General features: G+C 38.3%; 1 protein-coding gene across 1 annotated transcript in view; it reads left to right on the top strand.

The window, feature by feature from the left end:
* The window catches only part of SLCO5A1 (solute carrier organic anion transporter family member 5A1), an 80,532-nt gene extending 64,811 nt beyond the window's left edge, over nt 1–15,721 (top strand). Inside the window, exons 7-10 of the mRNA XM_032181139.1 lie at nt 1,092–1,251; nt 4,451–4,692; nt 5,640–5,704; nt 7,750–15,721. Of these exons, the coding sequence (XP_032037030.1) occupies nt 1,092–1,251; nt 4,451–4,692; nt 5,640–5,704; nt 7,750–8,195 (913 nt within the window). The 3' untranslated portion in view covers nt 8,196–15,721. The remainder of the gene's footprint in view (nt 1–1,091; nt 1,252–4,450; nt 4,693–5,639; nt 5,705–7,749) is intronic.
* Nucleotides 15,722–15,940: the final 219 nt, after the last annotated feature.

Below are 15,940 nucleotides of genomic sequence, written 5' to 3'. Positions count from 1 at the left end.
CTCCAAGCCCTCACTATATCCAGGAATGCTAAAAGTCTAGTGTCACCCTGGTCTTTTCTTTGGGGCAGGGTGTAAATGGGTAACCTTGCAGTGCTTGTGCCTAGAGCTGGTGGTTTACAAGTGACCTGAGAGTTGTTTTAGGCAGGACTGAAGTGATGTGGTAGGCAAGGCAGCAGCTGGGTGAGTTGGTTACTGTCCAACTTCATCAACCTGAGTCAAAACCTCTGACTGTGACAGTTTGCAGTCAGTTGTAAGCAGAGCTGATTTCTTTCTACAAGAAGCAAGGAGAAGCATTTCATCAGTGAGGTTTTTTTCCACCTCATTCTGATGAAGAGTCTATGATCTTACAGATACAGACTCTACCATTACTGAGGTCTTAGCCATGTCTGGATTGAGCCACAGTGGTACAACTGGTAAAGCAAAGCCATGGGGGGATAAATCTTCATTCCAGCCATGAGCTGCACATGAGAACTCAGTCGTTCTGAGCATACAACCAAACTCTTCATGGGAGGACTTAGAAAGTTGTTTTTTGGCAGGATATTGGGAAAAAATCCAAGGAGGTGGAGTAGTGGTTCTTTTACAGACATTTAGTAAAAGAACAGTACTTCTCCAGATCTAGAGCGATTTCTGTGTTTTATATCACTGATACACGTATAATGCAAGCATTAAATTTTCTGAACAGTTGTTAGTATGTGGGAAGAGATTCCTATTAGTTCATATAAAGCTTATATCTCGCTTATGGGGCCTTTATTAGTAATTAACGGCAAATTGCTGCAGGTTATGGTGGGCATACAAAGTAGTGGCATCTAAAAGAAAAGAAAAATCAGGAAAAAAAATACAACTTTTACCAAGGCAAAAACATAAAAGTTTTATACTTTGGGATTATTTTTGTATTGTGTTTTCAGTTGACAGCAGAGATGCCTGGGGCATTCTTCTATGTTGTTTAAATCATGTACATGATCCAGAGTTAATGCAGCCTTTCTTTAATGATCAAGTGCTAGTTCCAGAGTTAATGGCTAGGATGTTTTCTCCTTCTGAACAGCAGGATACTAGTACTTGCCCTACTAGTATGCTCTTTTTCCTTTCTTCAGTCCCACTCTTGCCATGGCCCACAGGAATCTGACTGGGAGCTGTAATGTGAACTGCGGATGTAAGATTCATGAGTACGAGCCTGTCTGTGGATCAGATGGAATTACATATTTTAATCCTTGCCTAGCTGGCTGCATCAATGGTGGAAACCATAGCACAGGGGTAAGTCTTTCACCCACCCACCCACATACAACCTACAGATAGCGAGTAGCTCCTCAGGGTCAGAGCAGATCAAAGACTACTCTGTTTCTAGAGCAAACATCCCCCCCTCGAAGCATACAGTCTTTTCACAAGCTCATTGATGTTACTTCTAAGAGCAGTTGGTATTTTTGTTGTTGTTTTTCCCTCTTTGAATGGAAGGAAGAACTTAACTCTTCAGGTAGTTAAGAACTTAACTCTTCAGGAAATGTTTTAAACTCCTGTCTAAATTTAATTATGGCCTTTTTAAAGCCATTGGTGTTTGTGCCAATCTCATTGTAAAAGACTGCCTGTTTATTCTGCTCTTGTAAAATAGCTTCGCCATTCTTATGTCCTTCTTGAGACCTTTTCCAACCTAAGTGATTATCTTTAAACTCAAGTAACCAGAAATTAAAAGATGTTAATCCACTTTCTTTCTTGGAAACACATTGCCTGTTACAGCCCAGTCCTCCCTGTCTTCTGGACTGGCGGAGGGCATCCTGCTGGTTAAATCACACCATAGAAATTTGGTAGTTTCCTGAAATGGGCACAGAAAAACATTGAAATATACGATCTGACATTAGTAGCAACAGCAGTGTGGTTATGCTCATTTCATAGAAATGCAAACCCTTAAATTCTTCTATTACAGAACTGTCTTAAAAAATCATTAAGAAAGGCAGGAAGTAATGTAAACATTGATTTTCTAAGGACTTAATTGTACTTTCCAGAAAGCTTATTTATAATGCCGCAGTCTCCTGATTTGCAGTTGTGAGCCAGCCTGTGAACTGGAGGATGGTGGTTCCATCACTGCCTTTTATCAGGTTTGACTGGATCCATTCAGTTTGAATGGATATTCATTCCATAAATTAAGGTTCCTACATAGATTCCACCTAGAACAGACTAGTTTCCTATATATAGTTTTTTAAAGTACCTTTCTGTTTTTTAGTAGAAAATTGCTTTAAAAGCCTGAAGTGTGAACCTGTGGTTAACTTTCAGTGTCTATATAAATCTTATTTGTGCTTTACTGGATTGAGACACAGGTTTGATCTTTGCTATATTTCACCTGATATCAAACTGGCACTACGAATTCATTTAGTAGGATATACTTTGGTAGTATGTACTCATCAGTACAAATTTTGAAATACACTATTTCCTACTATTGTTTAAAAAAAGATCCTTCATGGACTGAAGTTTGAACTCAGTAGCTAAAGGTGAATAGAATGAATAGAAAAATACTTTTCTTGATTAAACAATGCTTTATGTAGGGTACTTTTAGAAACAACAAATGTAGGTTTGTGTCACTCTATAGCGCATAAAATGCTGCTAACATAACATTTGGATTTAAGCCTATAATATATAGTATTTTCAAAATTAACCACTTAAAATTGGAAGCAGGAAAAAGGATGCCCGTGTACAGTTCAGAACTGGTATAATGTACATGTTCCTGTACTCTAGCATTTCTGTTGCATAAGACCTCTGTCTCATTTAGTGTACAGACTTGTTTTTTTTCTGCTGATGAAGCAAGATTTTCTGTAGAGTGCCTATTTTGAAGCAATAAGAAGATTAAGGTGAGGACTGTAGGAAGAAAGCTAATACTTGTGATATTAGACAATGGAGTGCTGCCTTGGGAAACTGAATTCTGTCATTGCTTCTATTCCTAAACACTACTGGGCCAGTCATTAAACCAAACTTTTCCCAATTGCACATTAATTTAGTATTCCTCATATTTTGGATAATGGACATGAGCAATAAACATAAGTGTCATTTGCAGAAGTGCCTAAATGTGTATCTAAAGGCAGAAAGAGTTCTGTTAAGGCAGAAAAAGCTGTGAATATAAAAATATTCTGAAAAAAAAGGGATCATGGTTGTCTCAGATTTGCCACCCACATTTCCAAAACTTTTGATCTGTTTCAGTTACTTACCTACAAAATAGGGATAACAACTTCAGTGCCTCCTAACTGTTTTGAAGATAAATTACACCTCTTTGAAAATGTTAAGCTATAATGATGAGTGTGATAGAAAAATCCATATGAAATATGAGCCATTCTGTATTTGTAGTGGAATATGATAAGTGTGAGGAAAAAACACATGAAGCCACATTTTGAAAATTGGAGGTAAACTACTGGATAAATACTCATTCAGAAATTCATCTAAATACCATGGAAAAAGAATGTACAGCAATGTTATAACACAACTGCATACATGGGCATAAATTAAAGCTGACAGTCAACCCTAATTTGGATATTTCCTGATGCCTGAGTGCTTAAATTTGCAATATTAAGATGGTCTTGTAACGTAACTTTTGTGCACGTGTGGTCCTATGTTTTAAGAATGTGAACATAAAAGCCAAAAGTTCCTTCCTTTAACATCACACTGGCCCTGATCCTCTCTAATACTGGAATATTCTCATCTACTGCACACCCCTTTGCTATTAGAAAACAGTAGTAGATGGGAGGCTATTTCTGACATAGCTTTTCTTCACCTTGCTCATATCACAATCCCCTTTGCCTGTGAAATGCCAGTTTGCTACACAATCTTTTCATCCTAATTTCAACCTCTTTGCCCAGTCAGGAATCTCATGTCCTCCAGTGTCACTGTTTAAGTCCCTTGTTCTCTGTTTTTGCACCTGTTTACATCCTATCCATATCTACATCCAGCTGACAGTCTCTGGGCTCCAAGTGTGCAGTGCAGCTTTTTGTTCTTTAGCTGAGTCTGGTAGGTTTCCACTGAGATAGCAGAAGATACCTCTAGAAGATGAAAACTGACAGCCTGCCAAATTCCAGAATATGGCATTGTCAGTACTGTTTAAAGAGTGTTTCCTCACAGTTTTGGTAAAAAAATAGAAACACTCTTTTCCTCCAGTCTCCTTGTCAGAAGTGATTGAATGTTTTTTGCAGAATTTTCCAAAAGTGTCCCAGATTTTTTTTTTTTTTTTATAACAGTCAGCCTAAATGGTGGTAGTCATAAGCAATGGCAGTCCTATCACGCGAAGTTTGGGCTGCCTTTCAAAACCCTTGGAGTGGCAGCCTTGGTTGTACCTGGGGTAATAATGTTAGAGGCAGAAGATGGAGAAGTAGTGTTTGATTCCTGATGAGAAGACTGCATGGGACGTACCACGTTCCTGTGTAATGTTTTTCTCCTGCAAGTTTTTCATGTGCAAATGTTCTCTGTTTCCTTTTCCCAGGTAAGAAATTACACAGAATGTGCCTGTGTCCAAAGCCGCCAGGTTATCACCCCGCCAACAGTGGGCCAGCGCAGTCAGCTCAGACTGGTTATCGTCAAAACCTACCTGAATGAAAATGGCTATGCTGTTTCTGGGAAGTGTGATAGAACCTGCAACACGCTCATCCCATTCCTGATATTTCTTTTCATTGTGACCCTTATAACAGCGTGTGCCCAGCCGTCAGCAATCATAGTGACACTCAGGTAAGACCTTAGTGTATTTTTGCTGTGCCTGCTCTCACCAGTGTCTGTGTCAGAGAGGCTGGAGCAATGCAGCCTAACTCCTTCAAGCTTATGTATCCTTACCAAGGGAAGAGAATAGGGATGAAATGGATAAAGTGAAACTTTCTTGCATTTAGAATATGTGACATGATAATGACTCTTAGGAAACAAATGTCCAGGGATTTCCAGACCATATAAAGAGAGAACAAATAAAAACATAAGAAAAATACAGCTCTTAAAGAAATTTTCAGCCTTCTTAGAACAATGGTTTAGGTTTTAAAATGCAATTGAGAAAAGGTAATATTTGAATCATTCATAGTTCAAATGAAAGGAAGTTTTAAAATGATCCTCTTCTGTTTCTTTAAATTGTTCATTTCTTCCACATGCTTGTTTTTGAATCTTTCCTTTTTTCTTCCTAATGATTTTGAACTTTAAGTTCTGTACTGTAGTAGTGTTGTTGTCACTGTGGTCATATAAGGGTAGAGAACAACGTGGTCTTTGTAGGTAAAGGTAGTGTCGTTCATTTGTCCATTCAAAGAAAAATGTTCAAGCTTTTGATTTGGTTGCAAAAAAAAGGGCAAACAAAGCAAGAGGTTAGATGAAATAATAGGAAACTTGTGAGAAGTCACAAACATTTTAGATGGATTTTCCAATTCCTTAATAGTTTTGGATCAGATTCTTCTTTACCTTACAGAGGTAAAGAAAAATTCAAAGGCAGGATTGAGATTTTGATTGAACAGGGATAGGAGACATTATTTTTTTTTTCCTAGCAATAAGAATTAACAATATTAGAACCTAAACAGAAGAAATTTAGACAAGGATTTATTATAGCTCAGAAAAAAGAAAGCTGGGAGATGAAGGCAGAACATACTACAATGATTATCTGTTACTGACTGTTTCTTCAAAAGAGTTTTCTTTTTGCCTGCTAGGTCTGTGGAAGATGGGGAACGGCCCTTTGCACTAGGAATGCAGTTTGTTTTATTACGTACTCTTGGTAAGTCTTGCAGTCACTAAGCTTCCACATAAACCACAGAGTTCCCAAAAGGCTTGCCATATTTGGCTTAAATGTACCATAAAAGTACTAAAATTCCATGAATATTAATTGCCTGACTAATTGTATCAGGAACCTAAAATTAATAGCTCCTGAAAATGTAGTTGAGTATGTATTTCATATATATGTATATATGTATACATATATTATTACTGACTTTCCAGAACAACATTTTTGTCCCAGAAAGAGATTTCTTTTTACAGTTTCAATTTTTATTTAAGAATCATTCCACAAGAAAAGAAGAGATTTGTCAAAATAGTCATTCCCCATGAAATGATTCAGTTTTTGACAAGTTAATGATTTCTTCTGACAAGCATTTATTGGTAACTTCTTGATCTGGTTAGATAACAAAACAAAAACAGTATCAGTCTTTTAAATAGTGTTTGTAGAAGGAGTGTGTATGTCTTCAGAATTTCTCCTCTCCCACACATAATGTTACATATTCAAGGACAAAAACAAGGGCTACTTGGAAAAGAAAATGAAATACCACTGGTCACCCTGTGAATATATACAATGTATTAATACAGTTATTATATATCACTTAAAATGATTTTTTGTTGTTGTTTTAGAAACATGTTTTTGTTGCTTTCAGAAATAAGAAAAGTTCTTTGCTTTTTCAAAATAAGTATCTAATGTTACTTAATGTCTGATTTGAAGTACTGTGTGCAGTTTTGGGCACTGCAGTATAAGAAAGATATAAAACTGTTAGAGAATGTCCAAAGGAAGGCTACAAAGATGGTGAAAAGTCTAGAGTGGAAGACATATGAGGAGTGGCTGAGGCCCCTTGGTTTGTTCAGCCCAGAGTAGAGCAGGCTGAGGGGAGGCCTCATTGCAGCCTCCAGCTCCCTCACGAGGGGAGCGGAGGGGCAGGCGCTGAGCTCTGCTCTCTGGGGACAGTGACAGGACCCGAGGGAACAGCATGGAGCTTGGACAGGGGAGGGTCAGGCTGGGTGTTAGGGAAAGGTTCTTCATGGAGAGGGTGGTCAGGCACTGGGACAGGCTCCCCAGAGCAGTGAGCCTACCAGAGTTTAAGAAGCATCTGGACAACACTCTTAGACACTTGGTCTGATTTTTTTTTTTTTTTGGTGGTCCTTTGGAGACCCAGGAGTTGGACTCGATGATCCTTGTAGGTCCCTTCCAACTTGGATATTCTATGATTCACAAAGTTTCAAAGCAAAAAGAAAAGCATGTTAAAAGTGGTTTTTACACAAATTGATTCCTTTCAAGGTCTTGAACTTCTAAAATCCTGCCTAACATGTAGTCCAGGTGTTCAGCTACTACCAAAAGTGTATAGAGCAAATGATGACTATTCTAAGAGAGAAGAAGAGGGGAGCCCCATCTAGCTGCATCTGGTCAGTAAGGCAACGGTTGTCTTTGGGGCAGGCTCTTTCTGACTCATCTTAAAGGTGTAATATTTTCAGGGAGAGCAGGGTGTATAAGGGTCTGGCTGCAGTTATAGTAGCTTTAGGAGTTTACTTCTGTTTCCGAGGAAGATCTCTTCAAAAGAAAATCTGATTTTTTTGTGGTCCACTTCCATCTTTCTCCAGGAAGATAAACTTTTTTCAGTTTTGGGGGGTTTCTCCCCTTAATCTAAAGCAGCAACCCCCACTCCTTCCCAACTCATGGATAATGGGTGTTCAACAAGTAACACTGGAGATAACCTTGTTTTGTTCCTATGCTGATTTTATTTCCTGAGAGCAACACTGGAATTTCTTTTGAGGGACACATAGTTTATGAAGAGCTGTCTGGGGACCGCAGACTGGAGCAGTAACTATAGTAAGGTGTTGCTGCATTGTCTTCGTTGCTTGCACACTGTCACATGTGTGGTATGTTTCATGTGGGGGATAGGTAGTGGTGGTGGGAAGAATAGGAGGGTAGAAATCTCAAAACTTCTTGACATATGCCTGTTTGGCTTAGATATATAGTTTCTTAAGAAGTCTTCCACTGTATGCTAACACATATTAATTCTGTCGCTATTTTTATTTCAGCTTACATTCCCACTCCAATTTATTTTGGGGCTGTTATTGATACCACATGCATGCTTTGGCAACAGGACTGTGGCGTACAAGGATCTTGCTGGGAATACGATGTCACCTCATTTCGTTTTGTCTACTTTGGATTGGCCGCTGCTCTCAAATTTGTGGGATTCTTTTTTATTTTTCTGGCCTGGTACTCCATTAAGTGTAAAGAAGAGCAACTACAGAGACAGAGGTGGAGGGCTTCGCCGGTGAACACTGTGAGTGAGATGGTTGGCCAAGCTGGACTCCAACAAAACTATGCACGGACTAGATCCTGCCCTACCTTCAGTTCTCGAGGAGACATTGGTGTGGCACAAGGAATGAACTGCGTAGCACAGACATACCCTGGCCCTTTTTCAGAAGCAATAAATTCCTCAAATGAAAATGCATTGGAAGAAGTCACTGCTGAGATATAGACCCCTGGTTTGGTAATGTAATGTTTAGTTTTGTTGGTTGACTTAATTATGGCGCCTTGTAAAACACCTGTGCCTTCTATTTTTAATCTAAATGTAACACATGATAAAAACCAACAAAGCTTAATGCAAACAACCATAGTATGTTCCTGAGGGCTGGATACCTCAAACCAACCCAAGTTCTTATTTCTCCCTTCCTGACAACGGAGTTTTAAAAATTGTGTTTGTAATTATTTCAGATGTGTCCATTAAATGTCCATGCTCTGATCTAATATCAACGTAAGGGTGAGGTATTATGAACAGCAAAAGTCAGTGAAAGAGTGACAAAAACTCATATTGTTGATGTCTAGATGTCACAAAAATGCTTAAATGTATCATCAGCTTCACATCTGCAAATTGTGTTTTTAAGAGATGAGTAATTACTGTGAGTTCTGCTACAAAGCACAACTAAACTTATTTAAACTATGCAACTTACTTGGATAATTGTATGTGCAGCAAATTAAGTTTAAAGTTTGCTTTTAAAGACATCATTGTGACTCAATTTGAAAGGGGCTATTTTCAGACATAAGCATTAAAATAAAAAAGAACATAAGGTTTAAAGTACTGTTAATAACACATTAAGCCATACAAAAGTTCTGCATCAGGTAATGTTTGCAAATATTGAGACATAATATCTTTATCCTGTCAAAATGTATGATAATTTTCAATTAATTGGATGCAGTCATTCTTCACAAAGTACACAGGCTAGGAAAGTATAATGCTTGGAGAAAAAAAACAACAACAACAACAAAAAACCTTCAGTATTAATTTGTAATAACACTGGGATGTTGGAGTCATATGAACATACCAGACCAGACATGCATACTTCTGCAATGATATTGGCAGTTATTTGAGTGGCTGTTATTAGTACTGAATCCATACTTTTCCTGAAAAAGAAAATAACCAGTTATAGCTTGATAGGAAGTGCTTGGCAGCACTTCAGAAGTCTAGTTCAGCTTTGGTGAAGAAACCTCCAGGGAGAGTTAATGGTCCTGTTTCATGTCTGGCGGGCTGTGTGGGACCTGGTGGAGCCCTCACAGCAGGGATCAGGGCCAAAGCAGCACCACTTGCTCCAGGACTCAGCAGAGAAACCCTTCAAGGTGGCTGAGAGCACGTGAGCTGCCACCGTGCCTGGCATGAGGTTTTCTTCTTGACTGCTGGCACCTCTGCGGTGCTGTGCTCCCCACCAGCAGCATTTCTGCCCCTGTTCTGCCTCTCCTGCTGCCTGACATTGGGGCAGGGTGGAGGAAGCCCTGGAAGTCGTAGTTGTATGGTTTGTCCCACATGTGGACAACTTGCCTCAGCATTTAAAGCTTTCCATGAAGGCAAAGCATGGCTCTCCTCCACCTCCCAGGGAAGAGCTAGGAATAGAAATTGTCTGTAAGCATGGACCCATGGGATGTGAAGTGGCCATTGCTTATTCCAAATTACTATGGTGTGTTTTCTCCCCTGGAGATGCTGAGACTTTCTCATCAAATGTACTTAGCATTTCATATCTTACTCTGGAGGCTTTGTAGTGTCCTTCTTCTGATGTACTAATGATGTCTCAAAGGGCAGAGAATGATTTCAGGCGGACATCAGGAAGTCAAAGCTGTATTTTACCCTCCAGGGAAAGTCTTAGAAGTTTAGGAAATTAAAAGCACTCTTTTAAGAGGAATCAGCGATGGGCAGGTTTGGGTTTTGTCATGTGGGGAGCCTGCATGAAAATAAATAACAGAGAGCAGAACTTTGGGAATGTAAGAAAGATTTTCTTCCTGGATTTTTAATTTACAACATGTAAGATGATTGAATATTATATGGAACCAAGTCCTGTTTCCCTTGAAATTAAAGGCAATACTCATTTTGGTACCTGGGAAGAGTACATTTCCCTCTCCTTCTCCTTTGCTGGTTGCATTCCATCATCTCCTGTCTCTTCTTGACCAACATATGGGCTTAACCACAGGGCTGGTTCCCCTGCTTGAAATGCTGGCTGCTTATTTCACAATGTCTCAGTCCATTTATTTGACTTGTAATGACTTCCACTCTGGCTACAGACTCTGATGCTTCTACCCCAAAATACAGCAGAGAGGAATATAAGTGAAATCACCTCCTGCTATTCTGTACATAGTAACAGGTTTTCAGGGTCAATATTTTGTTTTTTTTTTGTTTGTTTGTGCAGCCACTGAGCACGTTTAAAACCCTATGTTTAAACCCCACGTTTAAAACAGTTTAAAACCCTAGCCAGCTTGTGCCACCTGAGACATTAGCTTCTATACTTCTCATCTCGAGGAGTAAATTTCCTTGGCTCAAAGGTACAGGGTACATTTTTTTTTCCATAGAATATCAGAATAGATGCTAAAAGTGTCTCCTTCTCTTACAGTTTTTAATGCTTCTTGCACAAAGAAATTCATGCCATGGCAAAATTTGAGGCAAAGTAGTAGGACAAAGTGTAATTGCAACCCATCACCCATCCACTTTAATCACTTGCCCATTTTAATCAGTATGGGATGAGGTGAAGAGAGACAATCTTCAAATATCTCAGAAACAGAGCATTTAGGGAATCAAAAAGAGGCTGGAGATGAATCATCTCTCCCGATTTACTCTATTTCATGCCTTGTGTGCACGTATTTTCCATACAAATAACAAGTGAGAGCAGATTAGGCTTGTAGGATTGTCAGGAGCTAACACTGATGACAGAGAATGAGAGTTATGTAAGTGACACATCTGCAACTGCTGCAGCTTCTGAGCTGATTTCAAAGGAATTCAGAGCTTGTCAGAACTGAGAACTTTTGTTTTTTAGGATGTCCTGACACCTCAACTTCTAAAAACATTCATTTTTTAAAAAAAAAAAGGTCTGAGAAATTGGAATGTAGAGGGAAAGATGCTCCCTTTGGAAATGCTGAAAAACCTGTGTTTACATACCTTCTGTAGCCTTTTAATTTTCCTTTCAAAATTATATGCTTAGCAAAAAGAGCATCAAAATCCTTTAGTATTTTTGATATAGATAATTATTACAATATATTTCTACAAAATCATGTAATTAAATCAGCATCCTGTGAAGGAAAGAAAACCCAGCCTCTGGCCAATTTTTGATTTGTTCCTGAAGGAGGCTTTATTATGAGTAAGCTGTAACAGTCTAAAATAAGCCAATAAAAGCATACAGGGTAAAAACAGTAACTCACTAGAGAAGTCAATTCCAGTGTTGTCAACACTGACTGAAATATGGACTGAGACCTGCTGAGCAAACACTATTTTCGGAGGCTATCATTGCTGAAGGAAGCAGAGTTGTCATGAAACTGCCTGACCATGAAATGTAAAGTTCCGAAGTCATTTTGGTTTAATTTGTTGTAAGTGCTGCCCTCCTCCTCTCTACCCACAAACACTTAACTTTGGTTAGCAGCAAGCACAAGAAAAGGTAAGGCAGGGGTCCTGTTCAGCCACACGCTGCTGTTGGTAGGCAAAGTATGCTACCTGCAGTTAACCAGCCAGGGATAATATGGAGCAATGACAAAGAGAGGTTAACTACAAGTCCCCAGGGAGGCTTCATGCTATGAGGATTGCCTAAATTCCTCTTGCACCAGTTATTCCTAGTTTAGAGAAATACATGAATGATACATGAAAAAATGACTGAAGAGATTATCCTCCCATCCTGGCTTAGCCTCCCATTCATACATGTTTCCTTAAAAAGGGGAAGATTTTAGAAAGGGAATAGCCATAGCCTTGGGTGCGTATGAGCACAGTACTGTTAGGAGAGTAGTTTGTAGAGCTTCCAGTTGTGGTCTTGGTTGGTATAGCTGGAGAGTGAATGCCTGTAGTTCCAATACTAGGCAAAGCCCTGCATTTCTGGTCCTCTTTTCCTCATGAGCATACTGGATATAATAAGGTATAATTTGGAACTGGTGTTTTGGAGCTATCCTTTCAGGACAGTGTAAACAGCTACCAGAAATGAGTTGAATGTTATGGTGCAATTGATATGTAATTGGAAGCTTTCGGCTCTTTGTCCAGCCATTATACCTTTAAAAATACATGTAATAACATGCTGTTCTTCAGAACTTGCTGTTCTGTAAGTGAACTAGGAGAACAAATCTCCTCCTAGATATTAGAAATATATTTGAAAGCTCCTAAATTAATTACAAACAACTGAGTGTAGTGTTTTCAAACATATATGCTTGCTTTTTTTTTTTTTTTAAATATAGCTCATACATTTATAGCATAACTATTTATTCATTATGGCTCAGATCCAACAGAACACTTAAATACATTGTAAGTTTATATAGTTAAGTGATGCACTTAAAAATAATGCATGTATATAGGTGTTGGACTGAATCCCATGTGCATTCAGAAAGGAGTTCCTTTACCCAAGGGGTAATTTCCATGCTAAGATGTCTTTTTTTTCCCCATGGATTCAGTGATCATTTTTGCCAGAATAGCACAAAGTAGCACTCAAGTACTTCCCTGTGGCATTCACATGTGGCTACTTATATATCTGGCAATGAAGGAAGTTTTCAATTGCAAATATAAGACAGTTCTAAGTAGCAACATTCAGTGATATAAACTGTAAAACTTTTTACTAGAATTCTAACTAGAAAAAGGTAGGGGAGGAGGATTGATTACACAGTGAGGGAAATTAATAGTCTGCATACAGAAGCAGAGGGCATCATGAACATGTCTACACCAGGCAGTACAGTTATCTAGCTCCAGAGCAAGAGGTACAAGTCAACTTGTCACCCTGATGAGGTCATCTAATATCACCTAATCCAGCCAGAGATGGCTTCTGTCAGATCATCTCAGATAATGGTCACGTTAGCATTCAAAATATTTTGTGGACTTGCTCAAAGGTATATTCTAGATCTGGATGACAAAACACACTGTTCATATGTTTTATGAATTTTGGCTGTAAACCTAGGTATTATGTGTGGATACAGATTAAATAAGGGCATCTTTCTGGCCATAAAGACAGTTCAAGACTGTGCCCTTTCATAGAATTTGGACCTAAAGGTTCAAATGATAGTTTTTCAGTATCTTCCACATATGGAAGAGAGCACCATCTGCTCTGTGGAACTCTGGTGAACATGGCTGGGTAGAGGGGTCAGCACCTTCTGTACTGTTCTTGCAGATTTTCCCCCAAATTGCCTGAATTACTGCTGCCTTACTACACTTCCTGTGTGTATAATACCACAGCTCTTCATGGTGTTATATTGACATAAAACTGATGATAAATAGGTCCAAAGTGTCTTACTGCAATTTTGGAACCAGATTCTCAGCCTCATCGGTCTGACAATGAGGCTGAAGAACTGGGCCAGTACCTTGTGTTGGACCTTAACAAACAGACACTTTAGCAAGTATATGTGAACTAAGCGACATAAAGCACTTGTTTAGTTTTTATACTCTGATCATTGGTTAGTACTTCTGCTTTTGTAGATCAAAGACAAAATATTTCCTTAACATGTTTATCTTTGTCTCTTTTCTCAATACTCTCTCTTTTATAATATAGCGGCATAGGAAATGTTATGCTGCATTGTCTGGGTTCCCACAGCTGAAGCCATCCAGCTGTGTCTGCTTTCCAGGGGTTTAAAACACCTGGAAACAGAGGTTTACCTCAACTGCAATGTGAATTGGCATAGCTTTGAACAGAGCGTTTGCTGGTTGTAGATTAAGTCTGTATCAACATATTTCAGGTTTTTCACATTGGACTTGATTTTAGACAGATTTTTATCATTCAGATTGTTTAGAAAACAGGCAGTTGACATCAAAAAGGTACATTAATTCTTTGGTATAGAATTAAGTTTTTGTCTTTTTTTCATATATAACATCTTATTTTACAAATAACAATTGGAAAAGGTAAACATTGTCACAGAGTAGAAATGGGAGCCTTCACTGTGGAGAAAAGATATGGCCAAAATTCATGTGATTCTTCTTCCTTAACTTTGTTACTGAATACGTTACTGCACTAATGCATACTATTACATGGCCAAAGCTTTGAAATCTTAGCTGATCCTCAGAAAGAAAATTTTCCCTATCCTTTCCCAGAGTATGCTACATAAAGTAAGGAGGACAGCTGGTAATATCCATATCCAATATCTGTAATCAGATGTAGTTAATAACCATAATTTTTAGCATAAACCCATGAGCCTCCAATCCTTCAGATAAACTATTTTCTTTTGACTTAATCCAGCCTTTTAAACACAGGTCTCGCTCCGCAAGTTCAAAGTAGCTCCAAACTTTTACTGGTTTCAGTAAAATAGATGCTTATTTATTCAGGTTCCATTCTACTCTTCTAATGATTACTTTATCCATTGTGTATACTGTATTTTATTTTTTTTCTGTCTCAAATTAGCTGTCACAATGTTATCCTGTAACCTTATTTTTTTCTCATGATATAGAATAGGTGAAAAGCTGTGGAATTTATGAAGGGCTACAAAAAGCATCCAAAACATTGGTCAACTCAAGGAAAAGTGAGCTTGATAATCTTTGGGCTAAACAACACTGTGGTGCTAATAGGTACTGAAGTATTTTATGATGTATTCACTATGACTTAAATGACATATTCAAAACATGTCAATTGTGCAACTGCATGTGTTTTCATTCTTAAAGGCTGGAACTGCTCCAGCAAAGACAGTGTTTATAGTTCCTAGTGGTCCAATTTTGCCTAGCTCTTCTGTGGGAAAGTCACTTTAGGAGGCAGTATAGGATTTGACTCAGCACTAATGGCTAATGTAGAAGTTATACAGACCACAGAAATCTCATGTAGGATGTATTCTTCCTTCTGTAGAATGTTACTTTATTTAGTGGCTTTGCATATGCAGAGACTGAAAATAAATGCTATGGGAATGACAGGAAATTCTGGAACCTCTTAACCAGGCAACATTAGTAAGAGTTTGTATTAAAATGAGGATTCAGATCTGAAATATTAATGTTCTTCCATGAAATATCAGAAAGAGAGGGGTGGAATAAAAGCAAGTTCTAGTTGCACCAATGGAAAAAGGACAAATTAGGCCAATTTTCAAGGGAGCTCAGATTTAAAACAGTTTTTTGATTGTTGTATCTTTCAGGCAATATTTTGCCTTTCCATTTTGAATTCTGAAAGATAATTATTTTGTGTTATTGTGTCTGGACTGCTCATTCAGAGGAGGCATTTGTGTCCTAAATAGCACTGAGAGGTACACCTCAGACTGGTAGGTCAGAAATTTTACCTCTTTTAACAAAGGTACTTTTGAAAACATAAAGGGAAATGTCAAAGCAAACAGTTGTACAAAATAATCCTGAATTGTTTCTGTACAAACAAGAAAAACAACAAAAAAAGAATGTGGAGTCACTGTGATCCATGATTCAGTGAAGGCTTTCCTCCTAACAGACCTGCTCTTTCCTCCACTTGAGCAAATGGGAGTTTTGCCCTCAGCTGCAGTGCATACCTCTACCAAATGATTTAAGCAGAACAGCAACAAAATAATCTGGGTAGCATGTTAGGAGCATGGAGTGGGCACACTGCCCGTAAGTGTTTAGTTATTTTTAAAAAAAAAAAAAACACCAACAACTAATTATTAAGCAAATGTGTAGAGTATTAAGGAAATTCGTAGAGTATGTCTGACTGTATGAGTGTGTGGGTGCTGTGCTGTGGTAAAAAGAGACTAATTGGTTATGCTTTTTTTTTTTTTTTTCTTTTTTTTTTTTTTTCTTCATATTTTAGGCTCCTGTATGGGGGGATTTTTAATGGATATTTATTTCTCAGC

This window comes from Aythya fuligula, chromosome 2 (assembly GCF_009819795.1).
Source record: "Aythya fuligula isolate bAytFul2 chromosome 2, bAytFul2.pri, whole genome shotgun sequence".
NCBI classification, from domain to species: domain Eukaryota; kingdom Metazoa; phylum Chordata; class Aves; order Anseriformes; family Anatidae; genus Aythya; species Aythya fuligula.
The sequence above is the reverse complement of the archived record's forward strand: the minus strand, read 5'-3'. Positions and strand labels throughout refer to the sequence as shown.